The sequence below is a fragment of the Taeniopygia guttata genome, chromosome 4 (assembly GCF_048771995.1).
Source record: "Taeniopygia guttata chromosome 4, bTaeGut7.mat, whole genome shotgun sequence".
NCBI lineage: Eukaryota > Metazoa > Chordata > Aves > Passeriformes > Estrildidae > Taeniopygia > Taeniopygia guttata.
Window position 1 is genome coordinate 29,254,037 of NC_133028.1, and position 12,083 is coordinate 29,266,119.

General features: G+C 37.7%; 1 protein-coding gene across 2 annotated transcripts in view; it reads right to left on the reverse strand.

Moving 5' to 3' along the window:
• Positions 1–1,554: 1,554 nt before the first annotated feature.
• The window catches only part of MTMR7 (myotubularin related protein 7), a 43,629-nt gene continuing 33,100 nt past the window's right edge, over positions 1,555–12,083 (reverse strand). For both annotated transcript variants that reach the window (XM_030271162.4, XM_041715764.2), the window contains exons 10-14: positions 11,425–11,474; positions 9,586–9,786; positions 8,285–8,425; positions 6,535–6,661; positions 1,555–6,062 (exon numbers count right to left, since the gene is read on the reverse strand). In XM_030271162.4, the coding sequence (XP_030127022.1) occupies positions 5,706–6,062; positions 6,535–6,661; positions 8,285–8,425; positions 9,586–9,786; positions 11,425–11,474 (876 nt within the window). In that variant the 3' untranslated portion in view covers positions 1,555–5,705. The remainder of the gene's footprint in view (positions 6,063–6,534; positions 6,662–8,284; positions 8,426–9,585; positions 9,787–11,424; positions 11,475–12,083) is intronic.

Consider the following 12,083-nt stretch of genomic DNA (forward strand, 5'->3'; position numbering starts at 1 on the left):
AGAAGCACAGAACTTTCTGTATTCAGTGATGATGTATACGGGATTAGCTGCAGGAATGCTGTCACATCCAAGAATGTCCAGCCTGTGCATGGTCGTTAGGGGCCAACCTGATGCCGGCTGGGGTGGTTTTCGAGGGTTTTTTTGTTGTTGTTTTGTTTTTCTTTAATTTTAGTCCTACACTGGTTGTGCCTTCCCTGGTCTACTTTCACCAGAAGACTAGGTAGAACACTGATAACACTCTATCAGAGTTAGGGATTTTTGCTTTTAGCATGCTGAGAGCTCACTATTAAACACTTCTTTACCTCAATTTTTGCCAAAATATGGAGTGTAGGTGTAAATCCAGTTTCCCATAAAGTGTAAGAGAATGGCAGCTGCTGTTAGATGCATAGTCTAATGGTTTTTGAAATATAAAAGAGAACTTATAAGCAATATGGAATAAAAGGCTATGTACAATGACTTGTTTCTTGGGAGCCTTGCACAATGCACAGGTGTTCTCCCAATGAAAAAGTCAACTATATAAGGAGATGGCTCAGCTCTGATGTTGCAGTTGATTGTAGCGGGGAGTGTACATTCTGTGTTGTAACTGCTAATTGAGTCTGGGGTTTGCCTAATTTTAATTAATTTTGATTCCTGATCTTACTGCTAAATCACAGAATGGGTCAGGTTAGGAATGGGTCATTTGGTCAAACCTCCCTGCTCAAGCAGAGTCGTCCTAGAGTACATGGGACAGGATTGTGTCCAGATGGTTCTTGAATATCTCCAGTGTGGGTGACTCCACAGTCTCTCTGGGCAACTGTTCCAGTGCTCAGTCACCCACACAGTAAAGAACTGCCTCCTAATCCGGTGGAACTTCTGGGCATCAGTTTCTGCCATTTGCTTCTTGTGATATTGTTCTGCATCACAAAGAAAAGCCTGGCTCCGTCCTCTTGACACCCTTCCTTCAGATCCTTACAGACATTGACACAGTCCCCTCTCAGTTTCGCCAGCCTAAACAGGCCCACCTCCCTCAGCCTAGTCTCTTAAGTGATGTGATCCACTTATCTTTGTTGCCCTCTGCTGGAATGGTTCCTGGAACTCCATGTCTTGTTCTGAGGAACCCAGAACTACTCTTCCCCAGGTTGAATTTTTGTTAAATTTCCTCTCTGCCCATCCCTCCACTCCACTGAGATCCTTCCAAAGGGCTGCACAGCACTCTGAGGTACTGGCTGCTCCTCCCAGCTTTGTGTCGTCACTTGCTGAGTGATGGTTGCTGAGGAGGCATCACGCCAGCCACCACTGCAAACAAGAGACTGATAAGTCAGTTCTAAGCTGTATGTACTGTAATTCTGTTGTTTGTGCTTTACATACTCTGGCAGCTTTGCCACTTAGGACCTGGACCAAATGTGGATGTTAGAAATCTTACCGTTTTATACATGTCCACATTCTAACTACTCCATTCAAATACTAGAATAAATTTTTATAAAATAGATATTTGAGAGACCTTCAGGTAAAACTCTGGCAACAAAGTCAAGTATCACAGCCTTAATTATTCTGAACAGTAAATACTGTAATGTGTTAAACTTACAAATAAAGGCTTTAGGATTTTAATATATCTTGTAGCCTTATCATTTACAGATACAGTTGGGTGTTGCAGGACTTTTTGAGTGGATACAGAATTGTTTTGGAAGTGGATGCAGTACAATACTCAAGGACAAACTTTTTATCTTCCTGTGGAGTGCTTTGAGCTTTTCCTGTTCAACCATTTCAACAGCAGTAATTCTTGGAGCTACCTTCACTAAAATAGGCTTTAAATATCTGAATTGCATCTCTGGCTTATGAAAATTCCTTGTTTTGGCCAGATATTTGTAGACATCAAATGTCTATGCATTAATAAGCTATAAAGAGAAACTGTATTTCAATAGTAAGAGAATACCTCAATAGAAAGAACTGTGTTCTTTAGTCTTCAGAAACAGAATAAATTTATCTGAATAACCTTAGGAAAAGACTTAGTCCTTGCCTGAATTCGGTTGTGTTTCTGTTTGACCCGTAAGGTTTCATTAGCTTCCTTACAGAATGATTTATTAAAAGACTAATACATTTTATTTTAACATTTAACATTATTTGATTTGTTGCTTTCAAGTGCTTTACTGGCAATTTAAATAATATGCGTAAATTTGAATGTTTATTTTATCTTCTGATGCCCACGCTCTGGCACCTCTCTGAATTCAGGGTTTATAGTACACTTGGCTCTAGATCTTTGGCATATTTTTCGTGTGTCTTAGTACCATCATAAGCTGACCTACTTTAAACTCATCCAGCACATGTTCCTCCCTTACGAAATGAATTGTCAACAATTTACCTGTCCTTGGATAATTTTTCAGTCACTGCGGTGTTTGCCTCTGGCTGCACTACAGTTTAAGGGTGACCTGCCAACCTAAAAGCTGCACTCAGCCTTCAACCTGCAGCCAGAAGCAGCCCCTGGCCTTGGCTGTGTTTGTGATCTACTTGAGAACTCTTGTCTGCAGTTCAGGGCAGTGTCCATACAAAAGCATTAAGTTAGCTGATCAACAGTGATGACACTCTTACCTTCATTGCAGAGGCTATTCCCACTTTGTTGCTGCGGTTTTATTGTTGGTTTGTGTCATTAAACATCTTTCATGTTGTGAACCCATGCCCTGGCTTGCTTCTGTCTTCAAAGAACGTGGTTCCCTGCCTTCCTTGCTAATTTTATAAAGAGCTTTCCTTCCCTGCCTTCCTCCTTTTACTTTTTGTTTCTCCTTTTTTATTTTTAATGATACCATGTTGTTGTGCTCTCCAGCTAATTAATTTTATTTCTCAGTTTTCTAAAATCCATTACCAGTTTACCACATTTATTTCTTGTATAGAGTTACCAATACAAGCAGCTGGCAAATAGTTTTCCTTCTGTACTTCAGATGGTGATCTGTAAAGAAGTTTGTTTGATCCCATTGCCTTCAGTGTCCTTTAGAGGCACATTTTGATACTAAAGAGCAGCCTGAACCTAATGAGGCCTTTCAGTTTAGTTATGTTCATCTGTGTCCTATTTCAAATTGCAGTGGGCCAAATAATTTGCAGCAAGGCTACAAGAAAACAATGTAGTTAATTGAGAAGTCTTTTCATCTTTTTTTTTTTTTCTCATTTACTGAAAAAAAACAGGGGTATAACATGCTCCTGTATAATTAACACAATTGACGAGAATCTCAGTTTTTTAGTTATCAGCTGTAAATTCCTCCACAATTGCAGCTGCTAGATTCAAATACTGGAGTAGGGGAGATAAAATAATCACTTGATCTCGGTGACAAAGTGACTCTTGAGTAAATTAAGAACTCTTACAAAAATCAGGAAAGCAATCATTTGTTTCATTCTCTGGTGTGAAATAACATTTCATAACACCTAAGTGTTTATTTGAAGGTGTTTCTCATTAGCCTGATAATGCCACAAATACATACAGTACACTGTAAGCAGTAATAGTTAATGCAAAATTCCAAGGACTAAAAGACACATCACAGAGGGCTGCTAAGTGAAGGCTTAATAAAGAAAATGTTAATATATTAATATTTTAGTTGTAAAGCCAGTTGCAAGGAGTTGCATACAACACAAAGACAGTGCTTTGAATTTGCATATCTTGCTCTTCTGCATTTATTTCTATACATGTCTAGTTCAACACAATATCATCATATACAATTTTACTTTTTAAAGCTGTACAGTAACATTGCCCATTTTCAGACAGCTTTTTTGGCAGAATATTTGTGTGTTTTCATTGTAACTTTGCAGCACGTTTCCTTAGTTTGAGAAAGCCCATTGAAATTTTCCTTTAATGCTATAAAGTTTACAGGCTATGTTCAAAATACAAAACACTTCTAAGAGTGTGGTTAAAATCAGGGCTTTAATTTATTAAAAATTCATAAAGATTAAAAATCAGATGCTAGATTCTCAGCAGAATATAAATTATACTTCTTTTTATTTGAATTGAGCTATAGTGATTTATCAAATTGAGGATCTGGCCTTTCCAATATAACATTAAGATAAACCTTGCTGTTAAGAATTATTTGTTCAAAGGCAGCAGCTCCCTTCAGAGGACAGTAATAATACTGAAGATTACATATTCACTTTTTATAAATTGTTCACAGAATAGAATGAAAAGCCATTCCAGAAAAGCAGACTGAATAATAAAATCTAATGATTCTAAATTGAGGTATATTTATATAATACAGTTCTTTCTCTAGGTCTGTACTTGAAGGATTAGTGTGAAATGCAATCTAAGTAAACTTACATTACTACCACTTTGCTCTACTAGAGTTCAATTCTGCACTGTCTCCAAGCACATAAAAGCAGCCATGTGAATTACATTTTTAACTGCTGGCTTTAAATAAGAGTTGCAGCCTAATATGGCTGGCCACCTTTTTAGTGAGTTTCAAGGCATTCCGAATTTTGAATATTTTTCAGTGGTTTACTTCTGAACTGCTGATTATGTAAACTATTACTCCTGTTCTTAGAAATATCTGAATTTTTCAATGGGATTAAACTTTCTGGTGAATGGTGAATCAGTCCCTTTCTTAAATTAGTATTGCCATGCTCCATTCAGGTTGGCAAATCTAAACGGGAAATTTTGTGTGAGGATAAAAAACACCAGTTGGTTATGGTTAGTTTATTTTGATTAACGAAATTTGGAAGAAATACTCTCTGTAACAGTTCCTTTATGGGCATAGCTTTCATTTACTTGCTAATTCAGAGTGATGTTTTTGTACATGATTTCTGTAAGTGATTTGATATTCCCTATTCTCTCTACTGGGTATGTACCTCACTCCCACTCAAATAAAACATTTTCATGTAGGAAAATAGGCTGAAGAATCAGGGATTTAATCACCTTTAAAATTTTACCTGTATATCTTAACTAGGTGGATTGGAACAGGGGTAAGATACAAACAAACTTGATAACAAAACAAGAGTAAACTGCCTCGTGTACCTTTTGTTACAAAGGGGTGTTTTAGCACAAAGGCTGTGTGAGCATTGCTACATTCCTTAAAGTTTTGGTCACAGAATCTACTGAACTTTCAACACTGGTTGTGAATTGAGTACAAATGGGATGCATTCAGATGCAGCAGCGACAACTGCTTATTAATGGATTTTTTTTCTCAGGATCAAAACTTCATTTGTCCCTTGAGCCAGGGTGTCCATTTGTTAGTTTTACTTTGCTGTAAAGAGTATTAGTAGGAGAATATGCAAAATATTTGTTCTAACCTCTTGTGAAGAAAAAAGCAAAGAATATACATAATATGTCTGAAGGCAAATGAGGTCTACAAAAATAAGCGTTGACTGCTTCACCAGTGAGGCTAACAGTAACACATCTTCAGCCTTGTGTAAGAGTACTTTGGAATTTCACATCTTAGGAAAAGAACTATTATCCTGTCCAATAAATAACTATGGAAATGTACAAAGTAAGGAATAATTATGTACAGCATTGATAAAACAACCACCATATTGGCTTAATGAAATATAACAGCAGATATTAACTTTCTTTAGTGTAATGTCTTAAAATTAGTAATAACTAGTTCTGCTTGGATCTTAACTTACACAATTGCACAGTTCCCTTTCTTTGGATTATTTCTTTAGGCCACAGACCACTTCCATTCTTCATCTGATGAAAAGATGTCATTCCAGACTGTGTAAGATTACATCATCTGGATCCTTGCTGCCGTGCAGGTATTTCAGCCTGCCAGAAATACAGCTTCATCAGAGTCCTTGCCACTGTCTTCACTAGGCAAGCAGCCACCCCCACTTGGGGATCTGCAGCTTAAGTCCTCCACGCCAGACTCCTGGTCACTGTTGGCTGAGAGGTCAGGATCAGAGCTTTTCAGGTTGTCCTGTGTCAAAATCAGGGCGGAATCTTCATCCCCTTGCGAAGGGCTCCGGGATGGGAATGATTTCAGATCATTGCTATACTCCTGAGGAGTGTTAGCTAAGCTGTTGTTGGAAGTATACAGTCCAAACTGTTTGTTCCGGTCTTGCTGCTTACTCTTGACTTTATTATTACCTGACTGTGATTTCTGAAGATTTGCCAATCTCTGAAATAAAGGAAATAGGATTTATCATGTGGACACATTTAGGGTCCAGAAATCCTCTTATATGTCCTTGCTTTTTCTCTTTTTAAATAAATTTATAGAGCCCAACCCACCCTTTAAGACTGACTATTTGCATTTATGGAGTATGAGAAGTGCACAATTTGTCACACACCAATGCTGAATTACAGCATTCTTCTGAGCTACAATTCCCTCTGAGTTACAGAAGGATTAAACTTACTTTCAGTAGTACTTGTGCATCAACACAGGTAAAATTTTATCCTTAAAGAAAAAAAAGTCCACTTTTGTGTCTTAAAAGCAAAACATTCACAATAATTTATCTGAGAACAAAGATGATGGCTGAACATCCTCCTTCCAGAAAAGGATGTAGTGTGGAGGGGACTCTGCAGCATATGGAGCTGGGTTTCATTTATCATCAGTTACCAAGTCTGCCGTATCAAGCTCAGCTGTTTATTACCTCTTGTAAGACTTCCAGCTCTTCTTCCAGCTGCTGAGTTTCTTCCTTCACTGCCATCAGATAATCAGTAACTGACTGTCGAGGATGCAGCCCCTTTTCAAAGCGGTTGTACATACCACTCCAGAACCTGGAATTGACAGCAAGGTCAGGAATTTTCCCATTTGGTGAAGTAGCCTCATAGGACTGAAATGTACACTTCTTTTTTTTTTTTTTTTTTTTTTTTTTTTTTTTTTTACCCAGACACATATTGTCCTAAATGATCTATCCATGCTTATTCATCAGTAGAGTGCATACATGTAAGTTCATAGACTGTTTAGCAAGGTTGATGGTTCATTTGCATTTCCTCCATCCTGATGGTGCAACTCATAGGCAGCTGGACATAAGCAGCTCAAACTAATTCTGATAGACAATAGAAAGGTGAATGTAGTTTAGGTCACAACTTAAAAAGGTTCACTGAAATGCAAAAATTTGCAGGGTCTTTTTCTGGTATTATTTTCTTGCTCTACGCTGTGGGCTTTAGTGCAATGATACCTATAAAATAGCCAGTGGTAAAGACAGTTTTTCATATTTGTAATTCTCAACTGTTGTTCAACTTCCCACAAACTCAACTTTGAAATTCCGTGTTCCTTAGGTGCTCCTCCTGCCTTGCTGGCAATAGGGCCACAGGCTGGCCCTGAGTGTGTAACCAGTTCAGCAGACAGGTTAAGTAGCCAAGCCCTGCTGTCTGGCAGCTGACTGGCCAAGGAGCTGACAGATATTTTTGGAGCACGTGCATGCTGCTTGGTGGCTTATTATTCCTATCCCAATAGTATACTATTTAAATCACATTCCCCCTTATCATCTGATAGCTCAAGCTTGGAAATCTTTACGCACCCAAGTAATTAGATTAAAATCAACAGGATTACTTATCCACTGGAGGATCTGCTGTATCAGTAATTCTTTTATAAATCCCAGTATCCCAAAGAATACGATTAATAACTATTTTTAAATTGTTTTAAAGTGCATGTGAACTGGTATAGTAGACATGAAAGAATTTAATTTCTGTCATTTAGCATTTTTATTGTCTTTTTAACAAGTGCCCTTACTTTCAACTGGAAAACAAACTATCAGTTTTACTTAAATGACAGTTTTAATGCATTTCTATTCAAGTTCTCCCAAGTGTGTTAAGACAAACGGCACAAATTATTAACTCAGAATGTCAATAGTAACATTTCTAAAGTGATGGTATTTTGTTATATTTTGAAAAAATATCAGGAAAAACTTAACTTCATTTTACCTGATGTAACAACATAGGGAAAGTCTGGAGTTTTTTTAAAAAATACTTGTTTTAGCAATGAAATAATATGATTTCTTGAAAAGATTCTTTTTACTTTTAACTCCAATTGATCCAAACTAACATCACAAAATCTTGGAATGGAAGAAGTTAAAGCAATTGTAAATTTAGAAACAACAGATGACAACAGGACTGAAAGAGGCATTTCTCAGTGGAAGAAGTGAGTAACCTTGAAATTAGGACACACAACTATCAATATAGCTTTAATCTTAATCTTCTTTTCAGACTAATACTCTGCTGTGGAATGGTGCAGAGGTGTTGGCTGACTATAAGCACACAAGGAACAAACATACCGCATCTGAGACTGAATTTATTCTCTATAAACGGCCTTATTGAAAGAGAAATACTTATATACAAAGGCATTATGTTCTGTACTAACCCATGCTGTATTTCCCAGCAGCAAGTGATGCTACCTACTTGTACAAGAAGTTGCATGGAGCGATCTGTGGGTGCAGGGTCCCTTGGGTTTGACTGTGGTCTGACCTGTATAAAGGATTCAGGTAATCAGCACGATTTTTCCACAAGTGAGCCCACAATGAATATGTTCGTTCTTTGATTCTGAAAAATAATACATTAAATAAAAATATATTAAAGCCTCTATTACAGTTCAGGGATAGCTAAAGCTTAGATGCAGCATTCTTGTCCTCCATACTTCCAATCAGCTTCCTTAACAGAATTAGACTTCAGTTACAAGCATAGAGAAACAGAGACCCAAATTCCCTTGTTGGTCACTAAAAACAAAATCTAAACCATTTCCCATAAAGCAAAAACAGCTAGAGCAAATAGGTGGAGAGACTGGTTGCTTTGTGAGGTGAGAGGATATTTTCCATAAAGTCAGCTTTCAGACTGATCTCTGCACCAAAGGGATCCCTGCATTTAAAAGCACTCCTATCCCACTGAGCTGCAATTTCTTGCATACACAGTTAGGTCTTGGGATGTGGTGATCTGTGAAGGTTTTGATTTTAAATGGATGTTCACTGTGGCTGCTCTGCATTTGAGCAGTGAAAGGGACCAAATGGCAGCAGCCAGCAGTAACCAGTACCTCCTCTCATTGCTACGGCTGACATCATCAGGCTGCTTGAGAAAAGCAATGGATATCATCATGATCAAGGACCCAGGGCCCTGGGAAGCAGATACACACATAAGCACTGCCAGGAATGATGATGCTGTCTTTGTTTGGACCTCAGGGCAGGTAGCTTAACTCATAATTGCTTTGGGGCTGGTCAGCAGAAGGACAGCCTGCTGTCTCAGTCCTAGGGAGAGCTACCAGACAAAAAGGCTATTCATAAGGAAGTACCTAAGAAAGCAGGACTAAAATGCCCTGACATGAGATCCAAAGACAGGTTAAAAACACAGAGGAGCAGTAATTCTTAAACTGAGAACTTAACTAGAGTTACTGTTATTTCATACTGGAGTTACAGGGCCAGCTTGCCTTGTATTTTGTCAGGGCTGCAGTAAAAGGCAGGCCCACATGGCTGAAGGCTTAATGCTTTTGTCAATTTTCACTAATCCCCTGTCATGCACACCATGGATTATACTCCCAGCAAAGCTACACTGCAGAGGATCAACTTTTTTTGGTATTAATCGGTGTTGCCAGAAGACAACAGGCACCCTGTGCCTTATGAAACACATACATGCAAACTGGAGAATGTCTGACTGCTCACCACCAGCCACAGACCCCATGCATAAATATGCTACTAAAGAAAACATTTTCATACTTCAGCTCTCTTCTCTCCTTCTGGCTGTTACACAGGAAATTCCCAAACTGGCAAGAATAGATGTGATGCTGTATGTGGATGAGGAATCTTTCATTGAATTCAAAGGCACAAGGAAACTGTTCCATTAACTGCCAAACACATTCAATGAACTGATCAATAACAGGCGATATCTCCTTTGGATCTCCATTTAAGTTGCCATACCTGAAATAAGACAAGATACATCCAATTATAACCTGAATTCCTGTAGGAAAACTGAATTAACTAAACCTCAAAACCTCTCTAAACCTTTCTACTGGTGTAGTACATCATAGGCATTCATTTCTAAAGTCTTAACTATTACTATATTTTTACTTAGAAAAATGGTGCAAGAATCGTGAAGTAGAGGCAGAATTACAAACAAAAAAGCCTCTTTTATTGGGTGTCTTGTTATATTAAAGCTGCAAAAAGCTGGCTGCTGCATAGCCATGCTTTAATGCTATCAGTATAAATTGTACCCTCATAACATAAGTTATCAGAAGAATGACTTAATGACAAAAGCGTGTCTTAAGACAGTTTCTTAATAGTAGATTATTCCCCAAACCAGAAAACTGAGCAGGAGAGCTACCTGCTCTCATTATAACCTCAGCAGAAAACAGGTTAAAGCTGCCCTCTCTTGGTGAAATTTCTAGGAAGTGGGAAATGTATACATGCTACTGTGACTGTCAAGTGAACTTGAAACTTTCTGTGTATAAAAATGCCTCTTGGAACCACTTGCAATGAATAAAAGGAGACCGAAAATAAAATACACATTGAAGTAAAAGGTATTTTGTAAGTCTTCGTAAAAGGAAGAAGCATTTTCAATCAGTTATTCTCCTAGGAGGGGTGGGGTGTATTTGCTTTATATTTACACATGGCAACAGAGTAGAATTTTATAAACATCCAAAATTGAAACTTCTATTACCATCAAAGAAAATACAGCAATATTGCACAGCAAACCAAAGCTATTAGTGGTTACTGCATTTCATAATACCTTTTGCCACTGATAATCATAAACAACTGACAGTATCATATTAACTGTAGTAATTCCTATGGAATTACACAAGTGCTGTGATGATGCACAGGTTTTCTGAGTTTTGTTTGTTTTTTAAACAAATTTATATTCAAATCAAGCAAAATAATGTAATTAAACCTCAATATAAAAATTGCATTTTTAATTTTTACAGAATATAGAAGTCATGAAAGAAAGAAAATGTGAAAATGTATCCATGTTTAAACATATTAAGTCTTCAAATATTTTCATTATATTATAGCATCTACATTGGATTGATGTTCAAAATAACTTGTTCAAATAAATTACTTTCCACTTTGCCTGAGATTTCTGAGCAGATCTTGCTGGTTTTTTACAACAGACTGTAACAGGAAGAGAAAGAATATTTTATGTAATAGATAACTCACAGACATGCCTAAGGTTAAGTACTGCCATGGAAGATGCAGAAGTCCCTTTGATGAACAGCAACTTATGTGGGGGGCCTTGGCACTCCTAGGAGATCTGCTGGAGTCCAAAGGGATTTTGCAAGCCAAATACACACTACTCACACGGACCTCTCAATGCTCATAGCAGCTGCAAGACCAGCACACAGGACTCCCCTTAGTAGTTTTGGAGTGCATATATAGAAATATTTCACTCTGACTTTTCCAGGCAGCTAAATTATATCGCTGGAGAAAAGGGTATGGCAGTTTCCTGGGGCATTCTGTTGCTGTGTTTTGAAAGACAGCAACAAAGAAGAGCTGGAATGGCAGCAGATACAGACTACATAAATATATACATATATAGAGAGGAAAACCTTAGCATTGCCTTACCTGTGGTTAAATTTGTGGCCAAAGGAAACCCAGTCTTTTTCAATTAACACCTAAAATGAGAATATTGCAGTCAATATTGTGGAGTGGAGCTGACATGTTGAAGCAGGCAGAAGGGTGGTGTAAACAAGAAGTGTTGGAATCCCAGTTAATTCTTAGAATTATCAGAAAAGTGGCAAGCAAGAACAACATGAGCAAGCAATATTAGAATCCTAAATAATTTTCAGAATTGGGAGAAAAATAATGAGCACTGCTTGCCAGCTCGGGGAAATAGCACTCTTCATGGATGCAGAGAGTGCCAGTATTTCAGCACAATTTCAAATATCTTGTTTCATTGCTTTCTAAAATAGAACTTATAAATGTCTCAACATGTTTTTAACATGTGACCAGTAACTCGATAACCACTTCTAGATGCTTTACTACTGCTGATTGACCTGGGAAAGGAACAGATTTTCCAACAGAGCTTCTCACTGCAATCTCATGTCTAGAAAAGCCACACTTCTGACACTCAAAATTAAAATGCTCACTGCAAATGAATACAAATTCTTGCTTTCACAGAAGCTCTTTGGGCTGTGAGAAAGTCTCTTGATCAAGGTTAGAAAAAAACCCCAAAAACACAGGTGACAAACTGATCCCCACCTTGAATAATGTTTCATAGAGAA